The sequence below is a fragment of the Lampris incognitus genome, chromosome 4 (genome assembly GCF_029633865.1).
Source record: "Lampris incognitus isolate fLamInc1 chromosome 4, fLamInc1.hap2, whole genome shotgun sequence".
In the NCBI taxonomy this organism is placed as follows: domain Eukaryota; kingdom Metazoa; phylum Chordata; class Actinopteri; order Lampriformes; family Lampridae; genus Lampris; species Lampris incognitus.
The window spans coordinates 6,460,804-6,486,632 of record NC_079214.1 but is presented as its reverse complement, the minus strand read 5'-3'; the positions used below and the strand labels follow the sequence as shown (position 1 = coordinate 6,486,632).

The 25,829-nt window shown below is 44.2% G+C and overlaps 1 protein-coding gene across 5 annotated transcripts in view; it reads left to right on the top strand.

The window, feature by feature from the left end:
- The window catches only part of tcf12 (transcription factor 12), a 169,517-nt gene that overhangs the window by 66,216 nt on the left and 77,472 nt on the right, over window positions 1-25,829 (top strand). For all 5 annotated transcript variants that reach the window (XR_008810147.1, XM_056278282.1, XM_056278280.1 and 2 more), the window contains 3 exons: window positions 2,411-2,472; window positions 16,488-16,620; window positions 23,303-23,355. Coding sequence is in view for 4 of the 5 variants with exons in the window: in XM_056278282.1 (XP_056134257.1) it covers window positions 2,411-2,472; window positions 16,488-16,620; window positions 23,303-23,355 (248 nt within the window). In the remaining variant the exon portion in view is untranslated. The remainder of the gene's footprint in view (window positions 1-2,410; window positions 2,473-16,487; window positions 16,621-23,302; window positions 23,356-25,829) is intronic.

The following is a 25,829-nucleotide window of genomic DNA, read 5'->3' as shown; positions in this document are numbered from 1 at the left end:
TGAATGGATGGATTTTTGTTGACACTAACTTAGATACAATCCAATAAAAATCCTGTTTTCCAGTCCGTGTATTTTTCAACATAAGGTTTGTTAATGTTAAGTCACCTTAACTGTTGTGAAAATGTGACTAAAGCCCCTTGAGAAACCCTCCTCCTGGATGTCACCATAATTATGTTTCAGAAAACCATTCGGCTTCCTGTAATAAATAACATCATCTAAAACACTGATTTGACAGTCGATAAATTGTCATCATCTGTCAGTTTGTCTGTTTTTGATTAGTTGCCTCGCAACATCATGCTAATTAGCAAGCTAGCTAGCTATCACTAAAGAGTCTTGTGAAGTCAACCGGCTTTGACTTGCCTGTGTTCAGAGAGACGACACTAACATTTTTTTTTTTTTATCACCCCACTCTTCCGAGCCGTGCCGGTTGCTGCTCCACCCCCTCTGCTGATCCAGGGAGGGCTGCAGACTACCACATGCCTCATCCGATACACGTGAAGTCGCCAGCCGCTTCTTTTCACCTGACAATGAGGACTTTCACCAGGGGGACTTAGCACGTGGGAGGATCACACTATTCCCCCCAGTTCCCCCTCCCCCTCGAACAGGCGCCCCGACCGACCAGAGGAGGCGCTAGTGCAGTGACTAGGACACATACACGTCCGGCTTCCCACCTGCAGACACGACCAATTGTGTCTGTAGGGATGCCCAACCAAGCCGGAGGTAACACGGGGATTCAAACCGCCAGTCCCTGTGTTGGTAGGCAATGGAATAGACCGCCACGCTGCCCAGACGTCTGGTACTATCACAGTTATAACAAATCAAACGATACTTTTGAAGCTGAAAAAAAAAGAAGCAACAAAGCAGCTTTGACAGTTGAACCATCTTTTCCCGCATTGTGCAGCTTCCCGGGTCTCTGGAGATGGTGTGCACAGATGTGGGTGCGCTCAGATAAGCACACGTGTGGCGCCCAGCTCACCTGGTCCTGGGAACGCCATGTTCAAATCAGTCATTCGTAGAACAAAAAGATCCGGCCTATGCAGGTTTTTAACTCACTAAAAATATTTACCTTTTCCCCCGAGTAAACAGAATTTAGTTCCACTGCTTGTAATGTTTGGAAGTCTGACAAAAATAATGTACGATGCTGTCGGAGTTATTCATCATTTTCCTGTAGGAGCTCTGGTCTTCTCGGTGTTTGTTTGTTTTTCCACCAGAATAAAAGTGCTGAGTCTGGATATTGTGAAGAATATGATTCATGTGCTTTGTGTTGAGTTTTGCTCCCTGACGGCTTTTTGGAAGTCTCTCTCTCTCGCTCGCTCTCTCTGGAGGTGTGCACACCAGACGTGTGACACCAATGGAAGGAACGTCAGTGAATAATCCACAAAGGGAAACAGATTTTCATAATGAGGTGGAAGTCTGGGGTTTATATTCTTCTGAGTTCAGAGGTGTCCTTTGGGAACCACAGTCGGTTTATATGCTGTTTATAAGCGTGTTCGGTTGTGTTCACATACATGAACGTGGTTTGCATTTTTTGTTCCCGTTTGATCTCTTTTAGGGGGTTTTGCAGATTGGCCCGACCTTTGTGACCTGAATGAAGCATGTTGACATGATTTGAGACTCCCTGTTTGGAGTTGACCACTTCAACGTAGTTTACTGGACTGTCTCGCTGTGTTTATGTCACACGGCTGGCTATTAAAACAGCTGATGAACTATAAGAAATTTTTATGATGGTAAACTTAAGTATATGTGGCCTGCAACAGACGGCTCACTGCAAAACGTTTCATTGTTATAAACCGAACGTGGACCTGATGTGACACACGTGTTATTCATTATAGGGACATGTGGTGATATGGTTGCCTGTAATGCACGTGTCATTAGTTTTGTACTGTTAGATCAGTAAGTGATGCTTTTTTTTAATGAAAATCAGCTTTGGGTAGTGACCGAAAGGGTGAGATCGCGGATACAAGTGGCTGAAATGAGTTTCCTCCGTAGGGTGTCTGGGCTCAGCCTTAGAGATAGGGTGAGGAGCTCGGACACCAGAGGGAGCTGGGAGTAGAGCCGCTGCTCCTTCGCGTCGCAAGGAGCCAGTTGAGGTGGTTCAGGCATCTGATTAGGATGCCTCCTGGGCGCCTTCCTTTGGAGGTTTTTCAGACATGTCCAACTGGGAGGAGACCCCGGGGTAGATCCAGAACTTATTGGAGGGACTACATGTCCAATCTGGCCTGGGAATGCCTTGGGATCCCCAGGAAGAGCTGGAGGGCATTGCTGGGGAGAGGGACGTCTGAAGTGTCCTACTTAGCTTGTTGCCACCACAGCCCGACCCCAGAGAAGCGGCTGATGATGAATGAATGAATGAGTTTCCTGTTTCTGTAAGAGAAAATATTTTAAATGCTGGCTTTCCATTGTTTTCCAGGTAAATCGGATAGGACTTCATTTCTTGGCTATGGGAGGGAGCATGGGGCACCTGGATGCCAGGTAAGTTTCCTATCAGTTCCTGTGCTCTTTAATGGTTCTTTAATTCAGGAACTTAGCGCTCATGACTACTGGCATGTTATTTAAACCTTTTTATTTTATACTGAAGGTATACCATCAATAAAAGCATTAAGTCAAAAAAATTTGTTTTTAAACTGGTAGAGTCTATTCAATTCTTTAGTGTTGTCTAAAGATAGGCGGAGGTTTGTAGTATGAGGCCAGTGCCAAGCATTTGCTCAGTTTTAATATTAGTTTAAATGCAGTGATTTTTCTCTCTGGAACATAGTTTGCTGACCAGATATTTTGCAAACCATCTGCGTAAGTTGTTCAGAAGGCAGTCTGAACTATCTTTTTACTCTGAATGCAAAAATTCCGTCTTTTGTTGTTTGGAAGTTAAACATGTCAATACAGCCACAAAATTAACTGAGGAAAATATCAATTGTATGAGCTGATATGGATATAATGTAGATGATATTTCCCATTTGTCTGGTGTTACTGGCTGTGTAAAAGGCAGTTAGATGGAAATATCAGGATCAGAATCAACTTTCTTGGCCAAGTGTGCCTATGCACACAAGGAATTTGACTCTGGTACACAGCAGCTTCTAGCACTTGCAGACATCAGTCACACACACACACACACACAAAAGAAAGAAAGAAATGGAACAGGACATTGGAGGCACAACAGGAGCTACTATACAGAGTTTTGTTTTGGTTGAGTAATCAACAACCTATGCCCATATATTATGCCATGTTATGTACTTATATACTATGTTGTCCATACACTATACCATGTACCATACCACAACCATCATGCCCATATATAATGCTCTATACTCCCACTGTATTACACTATATTATCTTGTGTACCAGAAGTACACACTATATATTCACCTACCATCCACCTCACAACTACATACTATATTACATACCAATGTTACAACCACAACAATAACAGCAAAATTGTGACCAGTATACAACAGTTGAATGTGTATTTACACTTGTACATTTGTATTGCACAAACATTTGTATTGCACATCTGGTTTAAAGAGGTAGTGCACATCATAGATATGTGTAGGTGAGACATCTTGACCAGAAAGGGCTGTTTACAAAGTGTCATATTTACACAAAAAGTGTCTATTATTGCACCATGCTGTTAAGTGTTCATGAGCGAGATGGACTGTGGGGAAAAAACTGTTCCTATGTCTGGTGGTTTTGGTGCACATTGCTCTGTAGCTCTTGCCAGAGGGTAGGGGTCAGACTGTGACCTGGTGTGGGGGGTCTGTGCTGATTCTGCCCACCCATTTCCAGGCTCTAGAGGTGTACAAGTCCTGCAGGGTGGGCAGGAGAATGTCAAGGATTTTTTTTCTGCTGTCCTTACCGTTCGCCGCAGTCTGTTCCTATCCTGTTTTGTTGCTGCTCTGAACCACACTGTGATGGTTGTGCACAGGACAGATTCAGTGACTGCGGTGTAAAACTGGCTCAACAGCTCCTGTGGCAGACCACATTTCCTCATTTACCATGGAAAGAGCATCCTCTGCTGGGCCTTTTTGAGGATGGAGTTGATGTTGGTCTCCCACTTCAGGTCTTTGGAAATGGTAGTTCCCAGAAACTTTAAGGTCTTTATGGTTGACACAGGGCTGTTGGATATTGTGAGGGGGAGCAGTGCTGAGGGGTGTCTCCTAAAGTCCACTGTCACCTCCACAGTCTTGAGCAGGGTTGGGCAACATGCAGGTCTTTGTTCCAACCAGGCAGTTACACACCTTATTCTTCTTCGTTAAGGACCTTGATTTGTAGACTCAGTTGTATAAATACGTGGTTGGAACAAAGATCTGCACCCACACCAGCCCTTTCTGGATCATGTTGCCCATCCCTGGTCTTCAGCATGTTCAGCTCCAAGTTGTTCTGATTACACCAGAGCACCAACCACTCAACCTCCCACCGATATGCGGACTCATTGCCATCCTGGATGAGTCCGATGACCATAGTGTCATCTGCAAACTTCAGTAGTTTAACAGCTGGGTCTGTGGACATGCAGTTTTTGGTGTAGAGGGAGAAGAGCAGTGGGGAGAGAACACATCCTTGGGGGACATCAGTGCTGACTTCGTATACCAGACAGAAGTGACTTCCCCCAGCCTCTATTGCTGATTCCTGCCTGTCAGGAAGCTGGTGATCCACTGACAGATGGCAGGGGATACAGTGAGCCAGGAGAGCTTGGAGGAGAGGATTTCTGAAATGATGGTGTTGAACGCCGAGCTGAAGTCCACAAACAGGATCCTTGCATATGTCACTGGGCAGTCAAAGTGTTGCATGATGTAGTAAAGTCCCATGTTGACTGCATCATCCACTGACCTGTTTGCCCAGTGGGCAAACTGCGCGGGGTCCAGCAGGTGTCCTGTGATGTTTTTCAGGTGGCTCAATACCAGTCGTTCGAAAGTCTTCATGACCACAGATGTCAGAGTGACAGCCCTATAGCCATTCAGTCCTTTGATGGAGGGTTTCTTTGGGACCGGGATGATGGTGGAGCTTCCTGACAGGCAGGAATCAGCATTTGAAGCAGGAGGGGACTTCACACAGCTCCAGGGATCTGTTGAAGATCTACGTGAATATTGAAGCCAGTTGGTTAGCACAGGCTTTAAGACAGGATGGGGAGACATAGTCTGGACCCGGTGCTTTCCTGGTCTTCTTTGTCTGGAAAAGCTGGCTCACATCCATTACATGTATTTTGAGTGCAGCCTGAGTATCGAGGGGGAGAGTAGGGGGGTTGCTAGGGGTACAGAGTTGTGATGGGGGCTGTTGTTGGGCTGGAGTGGGTGAGGGGTGTGAATTTGTCTCTCTCAAACCTGCAATAGCAGACATTCAGGTCATCAGCCAGGTCTGTGTTTGCCTCAGCATAGGGAGATGGTCTTCTGTAGTTTGTGATGTCTTGCCTGCTTATACAGGGCTCTGTCCCCTTTCTGTAGGCATGCTGCTTGGCCTGCTGAAGTTGTCTTAGTTTGGCTATGAACCATGGTTTGTTATTCTTGTATGTGCAGAAGGTCTTGGTAAGCACACACATGTCTTCACAAAAACTGATGTAAGACGTCACAGTGTCAGTTGGTTCGTCCATGTTGCCAGTTGCAGCTTCAAATACACTCCAGTCGGTGCAGTCAAAACAGTCTTGCAGTTCCTGCTTTGCCGCGCTGGTCCATTTCTTCCCTTTTTAAACCACAGGCATTGCAGATTTTAGTTTCTGGCTGTAGGTTGGATTAAGATGAATCAAGCAGTGATCAGAGTGCCCCAAAACTCCCCGGGAGACAGAGCGACGTCAATCTCAAAGAATTGTGTAGCAGTGGCCCAGTGTGTTATTTTCCCTGGTGGGACAATTAATATGCTGTCTATATTTTGGTAGTTCGTGGTTTAATTTTGCTGTGAAAAGTCCCCAAATATTATGAAAAGTGATTCCGTATGTTTGTCTGGTCGGCCAGGGTTTGCAGTGTGCCATTCACGCTGGCCTGGGTGGGACGTAAACACTGACTAAATGAAGGATGAAAACTCCCACGGTGAATAAAATGGCTTGCAGTTTATGAACAATGACTCCAAGTTCTGGCAACAGTATTTACTTAACACTGTGACATCTGTACACCAACTTTTATTTATGTACAAGTAAATTCCTCCACCCTTCAAATGGTGATCAGATATGTCAAACGATGGGTCCACAGCAACATTCAGTGTCGTACTATAATTTGTACTGTATGCATAACACTTTCTATTTCGCCAAATGTTTGATCAAGCTTCACCAAAGTACTTGACCGTACACCCAAAACCAGCAGAATGATGCGTGATTTTGTGATTGTTGTAAGCTTTTTAAGTTTAAATAGACAAAAATACCCCAGTTTTGCACATGTGATGTCATTGCGTCAAGATGTGAGAAGGTGGGCAAAAACCATGTCACAGTCAGTAAGTTACCTTCTCTGGGGATTCAAAGGTCCCTGGTTCGAGTCCCGAGGTGTCCAATTCAAAACTTGCCAACCCTGTGACAATTTATGCATGTGGCATGTTTTCAAATTCTTCTGAAGGTCATTTCACAATTGAACTCACTTTACCCTCATAGATTACCATTCTGTTTAAATCCGTGGATAAGGATTTCATGAAACAATGTATGTAGTCTTGATGTATGCTCAATAATCCAGGTAAGGAAATCCCAGAAAGTTGAATCAGTTCATCTGGACACAGCGTTTAGTAGGACAAACATTTAATCACTCATCTAAGTGACTTCATCGGTTTCAGATGACTGCAGGTATCCCCAACTTTATAAATAGCACAGTTGCATAACGAGGGAAGACGTAATGACCATCCCGGAACTGGGGGGGGGGGGGGGGGGGCTAAGAATCCTCTGTGAATAGTGCACATAGCCATTGTAACTTCGTAGTTAATGGTCGGCAGTTTGCGTATCATCACCTTCTTAAAATAATGGCCTAAGTCATATTTTCAAGTTTTTCAAAAAACAGAATAAACTGAAATAAATATAGAATATATGATATTTCTTAATCATTTCACACAAAAAGGTTATGACAATATATGACTATTGACTTACAAATTACGCTGTCTGTCAATTATATTATATATTTGTTTCAGTTTATTCTGTTTTTTGAAAAACTTGAAAATATGACTTAGGCCATTATTTTAAGAAGGTGACGATATGAAACTGATCGTTAGTTTCGGTCATTACGCAACTGTGCTGTTTACAAGGTTGGAGATACCTGCAGTAAGCTGAGACTGATGAAGCCACTTATGCCCCTTTTCCACTCCACTCCATGGTACCGGTTCAACTCGACTCGACTTTTTCGTTTTCCATTACGGGATAGTACCGGCATTTCGGTAACTGTACCACTTTTCTGGTACCACCTCTGTCGAGGTTCCAAAAAAACAGGAGCGGGTACCAAAATCAATGCAGACCAGCTACACTGCGGGATACTGTTACGGTAATGGAAAACCACACATTAGATGAGTGATGAAGCGTTTCTCCCACTAAACGCTGTGTCCAGATGAACTGATTCAACTTTCTTGAAATGTTTGTGTGAGTTTCTCAACAGTTTTGGGGACCTATAATATTGAGTGTCTGTGGGACTTGATATACCTCTTTAATCTCATTAAACACTGATCAAGTCCTTGATTCCCATAAATAGATGTGATAGAATATGGAAAATTGTCTCCAGTAGAACTATTGAGAATCACTTATAAAATGGCCTTCTTCCTTAATTTTTGTAATAAGTGGATGTGTTCAAAGTTCAGAAATGATCACAGTCAAACGTACATCTGAATTAATGTTTATTCAAATAATGATCATATAATACAAAAATGTAATAGTAGAATACAGAATACAACAACACAATATGGTATGAGTGCATTGCAGGATACATAAAGTTTGCAATGAATAAGAATTGCTCAAAGCAATACAAGAATTACTGAATATATTGAAGTAACTTACTAAGTTCCTAGGAATTATTAAAGTACAAAAATGTACGAGTGATAAACTATATTTATTAATCTCTCCACTTTGATATGAAAAGATTGTTTTTTTCTGTTAAGCATTTAATTGTTTAGATGTCATACTTAAACACCGACAACTACGGGGTAAAATCACTTCAAATGGGGGTCTGCAGCTTAATGAAAGTATATTTGGGAGTCCTGATCATGAAAAAGTTTCACAATCGCCACTGCAAGTAATGCAAACTTCTAATGAGGAATTCCATGACACTGTGTCTTACAAATTGTCAATGCAACCCTATTTGCAACATAGTTGTGAGGTCAAAACTGCATTGTATCTTTCAAACATCAGGAAATCGATTCATATTTGACGTTATTCATCTAAGTGCTTGGACCCCACCATTGCCACTTGTGGCTTTTTTTTTTTTTTTCCTGCTGTTGCTGCTTCTTCTTCTTCGTCGTCGTCTTCCGACTCCGACTCTACGCATTTCCCATGTGGGTGCCATTATATTTAAGTACTTGGTGGGAATGGCAGAACCCACTGGCAACAATGAAAAATAGCATATACATAGAGGAGCAATTACAGAATGCTGATACATTGAATTGCTGTTGCTGCAAAAATGCCTAGTATGAAAAGATGTCAGATATATTTTAATATAAAAAAATATCGATTCCATCTTCTTCTTTTTTTTTATTTTCCCCCCTTTTTCTCCCCAGTTGTACTTGGCCAATTACCCTATTTTCCAAGCTGTCCCGGTCACTGCTCCACCACTCTGCTGATCCGGGGAAGGCTGCAGACTACCACATGCCTCCTCCGATACATGTGGAGCCGCCAGCCGCTTCTTTTCACCTGCCAATGAGGAGTTTCACCAGCGCATGGGAGAATCGGACTGTTCCCCCCAGTTCTCCCCCCCGAGCAGGTGGCCCGACCAACCAGAGGAGGTGCTAGTGCAGCGACCAGGACACATACCCACATCTGGCTTCCCACCCACAGACACAGCCAATTGTGTCTCTAGGGACGCCCCGACCAAGTCCGAGGTAACACGGATTCAAACCTGCGATCCCCGTGTTGGTAGGCAACGGAATAGACTGCCACGCCACCCAGATGCCCCATCAATTATGTCTTTAAGACAAGAGGTTGAAAATAGCAATGACGGCACAGAACACAGAACTTCCTGCAGAAGAATGGGTTGTCCAGGAAGGAAATGGCTGTTGCTCCACAAATCTATGAAAAATATATAAATACAACTCATAGGATTAGAGATGTTGAGAAAACCAAACTGAATGCTTTTTATGGAAATGTTTCGAGAAGAGGATGAGGACATTATCTGCAGTTGGTATGAACAGCAGCGTGAGAAGAGATCTGAGTGATATGGAAGAGTGCAGTGAAAACAGGATAAAAACAGATTGGTCGAAGATTTAAGATCCTCTTTCTCCTGTTTGTTGGAATGCGGCTGATGAGGCTATCCAGTCACTTTGTGACTCCTCCAATACATGGAAGAATGAGATGAGGCCGATCTTCTGGAGCTGGCGCTCAACAGAAACCACAATAAAGAAGAAAAAGACCTATTGACCAGAAATTCTTTCTGCTCTGATAGCATGGTTATCTGAATGAGTGCTGTCGCTTCCTCTTTTCGCAGCATGAAATGTAAAATGCACCAACAATATTTGGGAACCAGCAGCTGAAACAGAGGTGTTGATGAAACCAGGTCAGTTGCAAGCATCCAAGCACCAAAAAAAAAAGTAAATAATAAATAGATAGACAACATTCCCAGCAGATTTCCCAAAGATTAAATACTTGAAGATCTTAGTTGCCATTTTCTGTGACCTCTGTTGTGTTTGGTGGGTTTCTTCACATCTAGCATCTAAAAGGGGAAGCTTGACCTAATATTGCTTCGAGGACTCAATATCATTGAACAAAGGCAGCAGCTGAAGTGGGTCTGTTGTGCCGTGTCAATGTCAAGGCTGTAGTCTGGCTGACAGGTTGTCACTTAACACCGCCTGCTCCTCCCCCAGTTCTCTGGGATTTAATCTGCGCTACACTTGATTTTGAAAGGGTTTGATGGCACACACTTCAACTTGGATAAGGAAAAAAAATCTGTCCCTTATACAAACGATTGCGAGGGGGGGGGGGGGTCTGAAAAGTTCATTGAATTTATTGTTGTTGTTGTTGTTCATTGAAAAAGCTCATGCATTGAGATTGTTGATCTCAGATCCAAGCAGCTCTTTAACCTCTGCTGGGACGGTGGCGTTGGACACTATGTCAATCTATGGCCTTCAAAGAGGATTTCTGGAGTCATGCTTACAAGACGAAGACTACTACAAGACTATAAGATGGCCTTGGCCCCACCACTTCAGCCCTGCAGCCGATTAGCCTAATTAGAGCAGGCCCTTAATTGGCCTCTTAACTCAGTTTGTTGGTGTTGCTGTGGACAAGTGGATAGTGGTAGTAGGTTGTTGTCCATAGATTTTCAAGGGTCACGCATCCAGTTTAATGTCACACAGACATTAGAGAAGTTGTGGATATTTACAAACACTAACACTAATATGTGGCAGACTTCAGACATGTTAGTCCTAAAGACCGCAGAGGCAGGACCGTGGCTTTTTTGTCCTGTAACACCATTAAATCCATCTTCTTCCCCTCCAAAGGGAAGCTGTCAGACCCTGGGATCAGACTAGATAGTTTAATGAGCTTTAAACTTGCCCCAACCCCCACCTTGGGGACCTGCACCTGTGAGTGCTAGTGTTTCCTGAGCTGTGTCCGAAGATGCCCTCAGGTTGTGATTTCCACTGATCAATAGTGTTTTACTGCAGACTGCAGGAGCAGTCGGATGGATTTTATTCCATGGAGTTCACCAGAGCTGCTACTGGGTCTGCAGTCGGGAACATACGTTAATGTGGTTGTTAACTAAACCCATAGAAGGCATACTTCATGTTGTAATCTGTGATGACCAGGACCAGCAAGCAGAAAGAAGCTATGTCTCCATGCAGTCGTCAAGCAAATTTTTCTTAATTTACAAAAAATAAAATGTGAATCAGATGCATTTCCATCTGATCCATCCATTTTCCGAACCGCTTATCCTGCTCTCACGGTCGCGGGGATGCTGGAGCCTATCCCAGCAGTCATTGGGCGGCAGGCAGAGAGACACCCTGGACAGGCCACCGGACTATCACACAGGGCCAACACACACACATACATTCATACCTAGGGACAATTTAGTATGGCTGATTCACCTGATCTACATGTCTTTGGACTGTGGGAGGAAACCGGAGCACCAGGAGGAAACCCACACAGCCACGGGGAGAACATGCGGCACAGTGGCGCAGTGGTTAGCGCGGTTGCCTCACAGTAAGAAGGTCCTGGGTTCGAGCCCCGGGGTAGTCCAACCTTGGGGGTCGTCCCAGGTCATCCTGTGTGGAGTTTGCATGTTCTCCTCGTGTCCATCAGATCTTCTTAAGCAAATAAAACCCTGAATGTGGCCCCCATCATATGTCCATACTTCTACATCCACCAGATAGATAGATTAGTAAAGATGAAGAAACAGCTGATCATGTGATAAATTCTATTCACATTTCATTTATAATTCAGCAAATGTATTTCTATCGACCCAATAGCGCCTAAATTCTGTGTCAACAAAATCAAAACCACTTCAAGTTTTATTCATAATTTTATTTTGCAATATTAAGTTTCATAGAATGTTGCTGTTTACATCCAGCCTTTCTAATGCGATGCTTCATTATGTGAATACATTTTGTTTGAAACATGGCTAATGTAATATTAACCAGCAAATCACTATTTTGGTGCAATTACTGAAAACAAAGAAACTTTTCGGCCCTGTGACGGCCTGGCGGCCTGTCCAGGGTGTCTCCCCGCCTGCCGCCCAGTGACTGCTGGGATAGGCTCCAGCATCCCGCGACCCTGAGGGCAGGATAAGCAATAATGGATGGATGAAAGAAACTTGGAAATGTTTTTCTCTGATCATTTAGAAGTGATGGGGAAAACCCGGCTGCATGCCTCACCGTGCTGCTGAGGCGGCGACAACGTCTGTATTAGGGGTGCAACGGTCCAGTTAGCCCACGGTTCGGTTGGTACCTCGGTTTTTGGGTCACGGTTTCGGTTCGGTTTCAAATTACATTGTTGGTGAAATAAGTTGGGGAGGGAATAACGTAGCGCGGATCGAGCGTATGCATTAGCTGACGAAAGCCCACATCTCCAACCACCGAAAAGGGCTGCATGTCTTTAGCGATGAACACCCCCGGGGGCTGCACGGGTTATTGTTTTGTGTTTGTCTGAGTTGGCGCTATAGGTTTGTTGGAAAGCATCTCCGATAGACGGTTGTTTTGTTCACTGGTGCGGTTACCTGTGCGTCTGTCCTGCTTCCAGAGAGCGAGACATCTGGGTGGTGCCGGCGGAGATGCTGGCTCATATTGGAAGTGTTTCCACTTGCGTAGTACGGGACATGGGTCAAGCAATGCTTGCAGCACACCGTGTTATTTCTGTCCACTGTTTTGTCTCCTTCATCGTTGTATCAACAGCAAACCCGAAATGTCCCCAGATTTGTATGAAGACGGTGCTTCTTCAAACTTTTCTCTCTCTACTCCTCCACTCGCCATGACTTTTTTTTCTGCTTCTTGAGCTACCGCCGTCTTTTCAACTCGACTGTCGGCTCCACTTACGGGGTGTGGGGGGTGGGGGGCTAACAGTGATTGGATATTTACTCGTGGAGCGGGGTTTTCTGTAGCAGGCTGTCTCAGCCTGCCTGCACACAGGCACACAGTGAAAAATCCATTCTCCGGCAGTAAGAAACGCCTGTCAACTATTCACGCACATTTTAACTGCAAAACCGAAAACCCACGGTCCATAAGGGCGGATTGAACCGTACAGGGCGGACCATACGGTTCGGTTTTAAACCGAAAACCGTTGCAAGCCTAGTCTGTATCATATTTTAAATCATGTTTTAAATGAGCTAACAAGACATGGACCTTGAGAAAGACAAGTACAAATTTAACAACTGTACATGTCCTCAGTCTGTCCTTTGGGGAGCAGAGTCATTTTTAAATGCCTGGTTTACATTATTTCACATGTGACTGCGGGTCGTGTCCACGGTAGCACAAGCTACCAGCCAGGCAGCCGCATTGATGTCGCACGTTTCTGAGAGAATTGCCAAAATAAGAAACTACTCACAAGAGCCGACTTCTCATGATGGGCATAACCGGACAAACTTCCTGTTGTTCAGGAAGAAAAGCTGTACTTGAAGTTTTTCCAGAGGTATTTTTATTGGAGATGTAGGTACAAATACAGTATCCAATAGTAACAAATATCTCCACATTTAATATTTTTAGAAGAAATGTAAAACAAACAGAACAGACAAAACAACAGATGACCCCCCCCCCACCATGCCTTAGAAGTATCAGAACATAGAATGACGATACCGTACCAGTGTCATCTGTTCATAACAGGTTCACGGGTTTGCAGTGATTAAGTCTCATATGCAGGAGCATTAAACAATGTACATTTGTAAAATACACGTAAAAAGTAAACAAGCCAGCCAACGCTGCAAGGGTACAGATGAATAATGACACATTCGGCGTAGTTTTGATAGACTTAGGACAGGTCTCTCACCACCATCTGATCCATCTGCTGTGAGAGTAATACCGACAGGTTTGCAAAATAGGAAAGGCAAGCCTGCCATTTGGAGTAAAAGCGTTCTTTTGATCCCCTCAAAGTATATTTAATGTTTCTAAGGTTAAATGTGACATTATACCTTGTCACCAGCCAGGATGTGGTGGTGGTGAGGGAGGTTTCCAGGCTAACAGAATCCTTCAGTGAGCCAGAAGAGAGATGGATGCAGTAATAATGTCACTTTGTTTCATGTTCAAGGATAAGGACAAATTATTTGTTGGTACTCCAAAGATGGCGATTTGTTGCTTTGGTTCAACGGGGACTCCTAAGACATCTGAAAGGGTGTTGAAAACTAAAGACCAGTCATTTTGAAGCGCGGAGCATAACCAGAACATGTGGGTCAGATGTGCAGGTGAGTGAGAGCAGCGGTCACACCGTGGATCTGAGCCTGAGTACATCTCGGCTGGCCAGGGTTTGCTAACATGGATTCTGTGTGAAACCTGAAGTTGAGCGAGTGTCAGGCTGGCACAGGACGAGGAGGAAGGAGTTCTCCCACATTAATGCTCCCTCCCAATAAGTCATCTGTCAGCTCAGTATCTTTCTGGTCTTACCTGGTTGTATTATTGATCCAGGAGATTCAGACTCTGTTTTACAAGGGGACCTGGCCAAGACTGCAGATAAATACACAAGTACCAACAAATACATACATAACACACAATAAAAACATGAAATTAAAACTCAAACGTAGAGGTAAGGTACCGGCGCGAGAGATGAGCAGAGAGACAACAGGCGATACAAAGTGAGCGCACGACCCAGTGGACTAAGCAGTATATTTAACAATATCTTTGATTTCAAAATATTTGATTTGCAAGTCTTCTTGCAGATGGTTCAGAAGCACATCGTTTACGTTTTCATGAATAAAATCGGCTTCGGTGATCAACTGGAGTCAGCGGGTCACATATGGCAAACAAGACAGCAACACACACACACATACACACACATGCCTGCCCACAGAAATGGAAGGTCCAGGTAGTGTGGCCATCTATTCCGTTGCCTACCAACACGGAGATCGCCGGTTCGAATCCTCGTGTTACCTCCAGCTTAGTCGTGCGTCCCTACAGACACAATTGTCCGTGTCTGTGGGTGGGAAAACGGATGTGGGTATGTGTCCTGGTCGCTGCACTAGTGCCTCCTCAGGTCGGTTGGGGCGCCTGTTTGGGGGGGGGGGGACTGGGGGGAATAGCGTGATCCTCCCTCGCGCTACGTCCCCCTGGTGAAACTCCTCACTGTCAGGTGAAAAGAAGCGGCTGGTGGTTTCACATGTATGGGAGGAGGCATGTGGTAGTCTGCAGCCCTCCCCAGATCGGCAGAGGGGGTGGAGCAGAGACCGGGAGGGCTCAGAAGAGTGGGGTGATTTGTTAAGTACAACTGGGAGAAAAAGGAGGCAAATCCATAAAAAAAGAGAAATGGAGGGTCCAGTGAATTGCCCCCCCCCCCCCCCCAAAAAATCTGCTTTACTTACATCAAGGCATGCACGTGGTCTCTCAGTAAATACGTAGGTGTAGGGTGCTTTCACACTAGGGACCCGGGCGAGTACACTTGACCCCAGGGTCCAGCCCGTTTGCTAGGTGTGAACATTGCGTACCTGGGCATGGACGAAAAGGTGGTGTTGAGTACGGTTCATGTGTTCTTGGGTGCGGTTCACATCACGTGTGAAAACAACTGCACCCAAACACGCTATGCTATGCTATGCTATGCTATGCTGCAAAGGCATTTCTCAGCCCCGCCCGTCTCCTCCCAAATCTGCGTATGTGCGCAGCACGTGCCAATCCCATGTGTGCAGATACACAAGTGTGCTCGGGTAAGGAACAACTTTATTAATGTGAGAGCTGAGTGGCGGGGGGGGGGTGTACTCAGTCACGGTACAAAGCCATTTACCTAATATGAAAACGCCGTTAGGCCCATACATACACACACCCATAATGGCACTCTTTGACACACTTAAACACACCAAGGTCAACAATTTCTTACCTTGTGGCTTCATCTTTGCCTCTTACACAGCCAAGTCCAGTCAAGTCAGTTTACAGGATGTTGTGTTGCTGTAAAGCCCCCTGAGGCAAACTTGTAATTTGTGATACTGGGCTATACGAATTATCCTTAGACCCTCGCATCGGATAAGGAACAACTCCCTAAAAAACCCCTGAAACCTCAGGGAGAGCAGCAGAGGAGGATCTCTCTCCCAAGACGCACAACGTGCAGTGGATGTTGTGTTTACACAATTTACACAACACAACACTGAAAGAGGATGACAGAATTATAATGCAGTTATAAAATATGTGACGAATTTGATGAGCAGGATGCCAAGCAGTGTCCAGACGCCACCGGAACAGCACAGGACCTGAGCCATGCGACCACCATCACCATGTAGACAAAAGAAAAACAATTAGTCGCACATCTTAGTAAGACAAGGATATAACACTGAGACAGGATAACACAATTATATAGATGCCAAGTCCTTTATAACATCTTTAAAGTCCATCCGTGTTGCCAGTTCACACTCGGTGGCAAGTACTGCCATTGTCATTGTGTATATTTAAGATGAAAATTATTATTGCACCCCCCCACCCCCGTCGGGCCCTGACACACCGTCGGCCAATGTTGGCCCGTCAGTGAGCGTCTTTGGCCCTAGTTTTTGCAGTGTGCCGCACTAGTCGGACCCCTGTCGGCAGCTTTTCGGCCGATTCAGCATGTTGAATCGGCTGAATCGGTTTGGTGTGTCTGGGCCCTTATGGGCGGCCCTGCACACACACACACACACACACACACACACACACACACACACACACACACACACACACACACTCACTCACTCACTGTCATACAGAGAAACCAACCTCTGTGTCCTGTTTTTTTCTTTCCTCTCTTTCAGCCCGGTCTCAGGTCGGACGTCGGGCTGGCGAATCCTGGTTCAGTGGCTGCGTCGGGGAAGTCCCCCACTCCGTATTATTCCTTCACCGGGACAAATCCCAGAAGACGTTCTCTACAAGATGCCCCCCCCATCGGTAAGTCTCACGTCAGCAGTCAAACTCCACACAAAACCTGTCCAACCCGCCCAGAAGCAGCAGTCCAGTTTTCTGCCAAATTTCATTTTCTCCAGTTTGCCCACCTTTATCGACAGGAAGCCTCTCCACCCTTCAGCGCGGGTCATCCCAACTGACAACCAGTCAGTCAGTGTAGGACTAAACAGTCACAACAGTTGTAGTTAAAAAGCCAGAGAATTAACAGCTTCTGTACTGTTGCGAAGCACAAACCGACAGTTTGTCTTGTCAGCAAAGAGGCGTCTGCAGCATTTGTGCGACAAGTCATGGAAATGAAACTCTAACGCAAATAAAACCACCTCAAAATGTCATCATTTACCAAGATCGCCTGGAGAATGCAGTCCAGTGTCACACGTATGACCCTACATTTAAAAAACGGGGAGAAAGATTGAATTTTAAGTAACTAGAACAAATACAACTAATAATATTAATACAAAATGTTACACTTAATCAAACTAGTTTGACACAAACCTGCAGTTTGTGCATTTTTGTGTTGTCATGAGGGGTGAGAAAAGACATTTTTGTGTTGTCATGAGGGGTGAGAAAAGACATTTTGTTGTGTCATGAGGGGTGAGAAAAGACATTTTTGTGTTGTCATGAGGGGTGAGAAAAGACATTTTTGTGTTGTCATGAGGGGTGAGAAAAGACATTTTGTTTTGTCATGAGGGGTGAGAAAAGACATTTTTGTGTTGTCATAAGGGGTGAGAAAAGACATTTGTGTTGTCATGAGGGGGGAGAAAAGACATTTTTGTGTTGTCATGAGGGGTGAGAAAAGACATTTCTGTGTTGTCATGAGGGGTGAGAGAAGACATTTTTGTGTTGTCATGAGGGGTGAGAAAAGACATTTCTGTGTTGTCATGAGGGGTGAGAGAAGACATTTTTGTGTTGTCATGAGGGGTGAGAAAGGACATTTTTGTTTTGTCAGGAGGGGGTGAGAAAAGACATTTTTGTGTTGTCATGAGGGGTGAGAAAAGACATTTTTGTTTTTGTCATGAGGGGTGAGAAAAGACATTTTTGTGTTGTCATGAGGGGTGAGAAAAGACATTTTTGTGTTGTCATGAGGGGTGAGAAAAGACATTTTTGTGTTGTCATGAGGGGTGAGAAAAGACATTTTTGTGTTGTCATGAGGGGTGAGAGAAGACTTTTTGGTCATAGGGGGTGAGAAAAGACATTTTTGTGTTGTCATGAGGGGTGAGAAAAGACATTTTTGTGTTGTCATGAGGGGTGAGAAAATAAATTTTTGTGTTGTCATGAGGGGTGAGAGAAGACTTTTTGGTCATAGGGGGTGAGAAAAGACATTTTTGTGTTGTCATGAGGGGTGAGAAAAGACATTTTTGTGTTGTCATGAGGGGTGAGAGAAGACATTTTTGTGTTGTCATGAGGGGTGAGAAAAGACATTTTTGTGTTGTCATGAGGGGTGAGAGAAGACTTTTTGGTCATAGGGGGTGAGAAAAGACATTTTTGTGTTGTCATGAGGGGTGAGAAAAGACATTTTTGTGTTGTCATGAGGGGTGAGAAAATAAATTTTTGTGTTGTCATGAGGGGTGAGAGAAGACTTTTTGGTCATAGGGGGTGAGAAAAGACATTTTTGTTTTGTCATGAGGGGTGAGAAAAGACATTTTTGTGTTGTCATGAGGGGTGAGAGAAGACATTTTTGTGTTGTCATGAGGGGTGAGAAAAGACATTTTTGTGTTGTCATGAGGGGTGAGAGAAGACTTTTTGGTCATAGGGGGTGAGAAAAGACATTTTTGTGTTGTCATGAGGGGTGAGAAAAGACATTTTTGTGTTGTCATGAGGGGTGAGAAAATAAATTTTTGTGTTGTCATGAGGGTTGAGAGAAGACTTTTTGGTCATAGGGGGTGAGAAAAGACATTTTTGTTTTGTCATGAGGGGTGAGAAAAGACATTTTTGTTTTGTCATGAGGGGTGAGAAAAGACGTTTTTGTGTTGTCATGAGGGGTGAGAAAAGACATTTTTGTTTTGTCATGAGGGGTGAGAAAAGACGTTTTTGTGTTGTCATGAGGGGTGAGAAAAGACATTTTTGTTTTTGTCATGAGGGGTGAGAGAAGACGTTTTTGTGTTGTCATGAGGGGTGAGAGAAGACTTTTGTGTTGTCATGAGGGGTGAGAAAAGACATTTTTGTGTTGTCATGAGGGGTGAGAAAAGACATTTCTGTGTTGTCATGAGGGGTGAGAAAAGACATTTCTGTGTTGTCATGAGGGGTGAGAAAAGACATTTCTGTGTTGTCATGATGGGTGAGAGAAGACATTTTTGTGTTGTCATGAGGGGTGAGAGAAGACATTTTTGTGTTGTCATGAGGGGTGAGAAAAGACATTTTTGTGTTGTCATGAGGGGTGAGAAAAGACATTTTTGTGTTGTCATGAGGGGTGAGAAAAGACATTTCTGTGTTGTCATGAGGGGTGAGAAAAGACATTTTTGTGTTGTCATGAGGGGTGAGAAAAGACATTTTTGTGTTGTCATGAGGGGTGAGAGAAGACATTTTTGTGATGTCATGAGGGGTGAGAAAAGACATTTTTGTGTTGTCATGAGGGGTGAGAAAGGACATTTTTGTGTTGTCATGAGGGGTGAGAAAAGACATTTTTGTGTTGTCATGAGGGGTGAGAGAAGACATTTTTGTGTTGTCATGAGGGGTGAGAAAAGACATTTTTGTGTTGTCATGAGGGGTGAGAGAGGACATTTCTGTGTTGTCATGAGGGGTGAGAAAAGACATTTTTGTGTTGTCATGAGGGGTGAGAAAAGACATTTTTGTGTTGTCATGAGGGGTGAGAGAAGACATTTTTGTGTTGTCATGAGGGGTGAGAGAAGACATTTTTGTGTTGTCATGAGGGGTGAGAAAAGACATTTTTGTGTTGTCATGAGGGGTGAGAAAAGACATTTTTGTGTTGTCATGAGGGGTGAGAAAAGACATTTCTGTGTTGTCATGAGGGGTGAGAAAAGACATTTTTGTGTTGTCATGAGGGGTGAGAAAAGACATTTTTGTGTTGTCATGAGGGGTGAGAGAAGACATTTTTGTGTTGTCATGAGGGGTGAGAAAAGACATTTTTGTGTTGTCATGAGGGGTGAGAAAGGACATTTTTGTGTTGTCATGAGGGGTGAGAAAAGACATTTTTGTGTTGTCATGAGGGGTGAGAGAAGACATTTTTGTGTTGTCATGAGGGGTGAGAAAAGACATTTTTGTGTTGTCATGAGGGGTGAGAGAGGACATTTCTGTGTTGTCATGAGGGGTGAGAAAAGACATTTTTGTGTTGTCATGAGGGGTGAGAAAGGACATTTTTGTGTTGTCATGAGGGGTGAGAAAAGACATTTTTGTGTTGTCATGAGGGGTGAGAGAAGACATTTTTGTGTTGTCATGAGGGGTGAGAAAAGACATTTTTGTGTTGTCATGAGGGGTGAGAGAGGACATTTCTGTGTTGTCATGAGGGGTGAGAAAAGACATTTTTGTGTTGTCATGAGGGGTGAGAGAAGACATTTTTGTGATGTCATGAGGGGTGAGAAAAGACATTTTTGTGTTGTCATGAGGGGTGAGAAAAAACATTTTTGTGTTGTCATGAAGGGTGAGAGAGGACGTCCAGCGAGGGGAGTGAGACAGAACGCCGTGAGTAAAACAACCGTGTGCGTGTTGCTGAAAGCTGCAGGACACGATGCAACACGAAGCCTTGTGTTGTCTGATGGGTTCCACTGCAAGCTGATTTTTATCTAAATTTGTCCTGCCTAGTTATTTATTTATTTATTTATTTATGTATTTCGTTCCCCCTGAAGAAGAAGAGCAAATAGACGGTAATTCATCACACACAGACTGGAATGTAAAGGGAAGAAGAGCAGACCAGAATAAGACACGACTGGAAACCCCGACTTTAAGTTGCAGGCTGAACTGAAACAAAACCAGTAAGATCAAGAAGCCGTGCATGTTGGGGTCAGTACTCCTGTCTGTGTCCCTGACCGAGGCAGGGCAAGACCAACCGGAGCTGCCCCCCCCCCCCCCCCCGGTGCTGCCCGGCGCTCCTAGCTACACAGCCAGGATGTCGTACATGCAGAGTGGACTTTCCCCACGGGGATCAATAATGTATCTCAAAATAAAATAAAATCAATACGAAACAGGCCCTATGTGACGTAGTTCTGCAGATGTGTGTGTGGGGTTTTGTCTGCCGTGTCTTCATTATGTGTGTGATTCTTACAACAAGGTGGGTTGTTTGTTGGAAATACTGCAGTGTAAGGCAGGTGGTTATTAATAGTTCACAAAGTGATTTGTTTAATAGACACCAGAAGAAACGCACAACAGTGTGATTCACTAAAATCTAGATGGTGGCGGGGCTGCGATACCCCAAACCTCCTGTCACCACATGGCCCATGTGGGGGGGGGGGGGCAGGCAACCCCGCCCTCACTGGACCACAGACAGTAGAGGAGCAGCACCATAAGTGACAGTAAAACACAGTAGAATCTCACGCTGAGCTGAATGAAACGAGGTGAACAACATAGATAAATACAGTCTCTACTGCGTGTTGCTGTCATTTATGGTCGCATTAGTATCTCGTCTCCTCTGCTCCCTGTTTCCCCGCGGGCGGGGCTCAGCGGGGTGGAGGAGACGACAACTACACTCGTTACCTTACTAAGTGCAACAAAAAACTAACAAAGCCAATACGAGTCATTTCCATGCAAAAGATGGACAGACGCCGAATAATGACACATTTGCCATAGAGGGTGTGATTTGCAGTACAAAGAAATAAACAATAGAGCATGCTATGAAACGATAGACATTTTCTGTCGTCACATGACATATGTCATGACGATATATGGTGATATATATCATATATATACATATATATACATATATATACACATCATATATATATCATGTGATGCTGTATATCATATATAGCATGATATATAGGCACATATGATATATATATACATGTTACCATGTATGTCATATGTTTATCATATATATCATGATCTATATGATATATATCATGTGACATATATCGTGATGATATGTACCGTCACACAACATATAGTGACTATATCATATGTATATGGTATATATCATATATATGATATATATATCATATACATATGGTATATATCATACATATCATGATATATATAATATATATCATGTGACATATATATTGTGGCGATATGTACCGTCACACAACATATAGTGACTATATATATCATATGTACGTATATGATATATATATATAAATACATGATATATATCTGGTGCTAGCCTACAGGGCAGTGAAAGGAACAGCTCCTTCCTATCTCCAGGCCATGGTCAAGCCCTACACCCCCGCCCGACCACTTGGCTCTGCTGCCTCGGGACGCCTGGTTGCCCCGTCGCTCAGAGGCCCCTGCTGCCGATCGACCCGGTCACGGCTCTGTTCTGTCCTGGCCCCACAGTGGTGGAATGAACTCCCCATTGATGTCAGGACAGCGGAGTCGCTGCCCATCTTTCGGCGCAGGTTGAAAACTCACCTCTTCAAGAACTACTACCCTGTTACTTGCTCTTAGCACTTATTGTATTCACTCATTTAAAATGAAAAAAAAATCTCTTACTTGCGCTTTTACTTCAGCACTGGTTTTGCTCTTTGATGCACTTATGACCTGTGATAACTAGTAGTTCTCCTGATTTCCTACGTTAAATGATGCACTTATTATAAGTCACTTTGGATAAAAGCATCAGCTAAATGACTAATGTAATGTATATCATAATATGTAGTATATATGATATATTATGTTGTGACGATATATATCTTCACATGATATATATCATGTGATGATATATGTGCATCATATATCTATATCATGTGATGATATATCATGTATATCATATATCGTATATATCATGTGATGATATATATCATGTATATCATATATATATATCATTTGATGATATATATCATATGTATATCATATGTGATGATATATATCATGTATATCATATATATATATATATATCATGTGATGATATATATCATATGTGCATCATATATGATATATATCGTGTGATGCTATATGGCATATGTATATCATATCATGTGATGCTATATATCATATATATCGTGTATATCATATATATATATATATCGTGTGATGATATATATCATATGTGCATCATATATGATATATATCATGTGATGATATATGTCATATGTATATCATATCATGTGATGATATATATGATGTATATAATATATCATATATATCATGTGATGGTGTATGTCACATGATATATGATATACATGTGATATATAATATATATTGTCACATGATATATACCATGTGAAGATATATATCTTCATATCACAGCTCTAGATGATGATTAACGTTTACTGAGCAATGATTTGTATTTATACCAGCATGTATTTTTTGTAGTGTATTCTATATTATAGTATAGGCGTATATTGTGTACTGTAACCTGTATATTGTAGTATGTTCTATATGTAGTATATGCTCTATTGTGGTATATATTTTGTTGTAGTGTTCAGTTAGCTACTGCTGCAGAATAGTGTTGTGCCTCTGCGGCTTTGTAAAGGCACGGTTGTGTTGCGTGAAACAAAGATTGGGGGGTTTGTTGTCATGTTTCCGGATGCTTCCGTCACATGTGCTTTTATCTTCCCCACAGATCCTCCACAAACAAAGAAAGTTCGCAAGGTCCCGCCTGGCCTGCCTTCATCTGTGAGTGCAAGATCATCTGCCTCCCCTGCAGACACACACACACAACACACACACACACACACGGGGGCAGCTCGTCACGTCAGTGACACACGTGTTGGATGGGTGGGTGTGTGTTGCTGTGTGCTGTGCAGCAGAGGTACCGCTGGGTGTGTGTTGCTGTGTGCTGTGCAGCAGAGGTACCGCTGGGTGTGTGTGTGATCTGTGAAGACACTGTTTCTGTCTGTCTCTCACTTCTGTTTTCCTCTGCTGCACACTTTCATGTGTTTGTGTTTTCTTTTGTGTGTGTGTGTGTCTGTGTGTGTGGTTTTAGTTTTAAAGCTGTCATGGTAATGTCTCTATAGGTTATTTGTCAGTTGGTTTTTCACACTTCCCGTGCGTGTGCATCTGTGTGTGCGCGTGTGTGTGTCTGGGTGACTGTGTGTGTTTGTGTTAGTAGGTGTGTGTGTGTGTCTGGGTGACTGTGTGTGTGTGTGTGTGTGTGTCTGGTTGACTTGTGTGTCTGGGTGACTGTGTGTGTGTGTCTGTGTCTGGGTGACTGTGTGTGTGACTCTGTATGTGTGTGTGTGTGTGACTCTGTATGTGTGTGTGTGTGTGTGTGTGTGTGTGTGTTGATTGATTTTCAGCACTGCCCTGTCACAGTCTGGCCTCCTTCAGAGGCTCTCCTGGGACGAGGGGCGCAGGGAGCAAAGCTGTCAGAGCGGATCGTCAGTTGTGCTCGTTTGATGTTTAATTAGTCATTATGTAGCGAGCAGCAGCACAGACAGAGATTAATAGCAGCCAATCTCTCACGTTTCTATTGGTCATCATCCCACCGGAGACAAGACGCAGAAGAAGAAGAAGAAGAAAAAACCCATTAGGATGCAGGGAGGTGTGTAGCTCAGCCTGCCTCGGTCTGGGTGACTGTGTGTGTGTGTGTGTGTGTGTGTGTGTGTGTGTGTGTGTGTGTGTGTGTGTGTGTGTATGGGTGACTTGGGTGTGTGTGTGCGTGTGTCTGGGTGACTTGGTTGTGTGTGTGTGTCTGGGTGACTTATCTGTGTGTGTCTGGGTAACTTATCTGTGTGTGTGTGTGTGTGTGTGTGTGTCTGGGTGACTTGGGTGTGGGTGTGTGTGTGTGTGTGTGTCTGGGTGACTTGGGTGTGTGTGTGTGTGTGTGTCTGGGTGACGTGTGTGTGTGTGGGGGGGGGGGGGTGAAATGCATAAATCACTCCAGTCAGGTGTTCATTGTTAGCATGTTGGTGGATTGGCTCTGATTCTGTTAAACTGCCTTAAATTCTGTGCACCACTAGCAGATATTTTTGGGGGGGGGGGTATTAAACTAAGGGGGGTATTAAAATAAGAAGCAACTGGTTTACTAAGAAGGCTGCTCTTGTCTGTGGCAGGAGTCTTTGTTGGATGAAAGGAGCTTCTCTGCGGAGCGGGGCTGGGAGGCGGGCTCGGCGCTGCGGCGCTGTGTTAATCGTCACCTCTGAGATCAAACATGGAGCCCGGCGCCATGAAAGGCCGAGACGGGTTTTGTTTCTGGATTTGTGTTTGAATGCGATTTTGCTGGAGCATGAAGGAGGGAGGCAGGGCCGTGTGAGGGGAGCGTGCCGCCCTCCTCTTAAGTAAGTGATATATTGGAGGTCTTGTCGGGGGGGGGGGGGGGCAGAGAGGGGCTGCCTCGCGGGTAACATCTCTTTGTTGTGTAAATGGACGCCGGGCCCTTTATTTGTCAGTACTTAACGCATGGGAGCAGGTGCGGTTCTGAGACTCATAACAGTCCAATCAGGCGGTACAATGCTAGACGGAGGAGAAAACCCGGCGACGGAGCAGGAGATGAAATATGGCGTCCTCCTCTTGTCACTCGGCTGCTCCGGGAGATAAAACCAGGAGCTCGGAGGAATGATCCGAGTTCATCTTTGATCCCGTTTGAAGGAATAAAGATGGCGGTGCTGAATGAGAAGGTGGAGGTCCCTCGTAAGCTCCTCTCAAAGAAAGGAAAACATAAAGGTGGTGTTCTTGATAGGTGTGGTACTGGAGGAGGAGGAGGGGGGGTTGTGTGGCAGAAGTATGAGAGACGGGAGGTGTCTTCACCTGTAGCATGGTGGAGAAGGCCACGGAAAAGCAAATATGGTGACGGTTGTGTGCGTGGCTGCGTGAGTACACGTGTGTTGTGGATGTTGGCGTGGTTTCTTGGCAGGGACCTGTGTGTGTGTGTGTGTACACGTTGGTAGCACAGACAGAGGAGGAGGAGGTGGTGGTGTTAGGAGGTGTTGAGGTGAACACACACCTGGCGTCTCAGCATCTCAGCATCTTTGCTAGGGGCAGCAGCAGCAGCAGCTGTGTGAGGAGCCAGTAGCATTCCTCCAGAGCAGGAGCGCAGCTGCACGCCACGCTGAACAATATATATATATATATACACATACACACACACACACACACACTTACATATATACATACATATATACATACATACATGTATGTATGTGTGTATA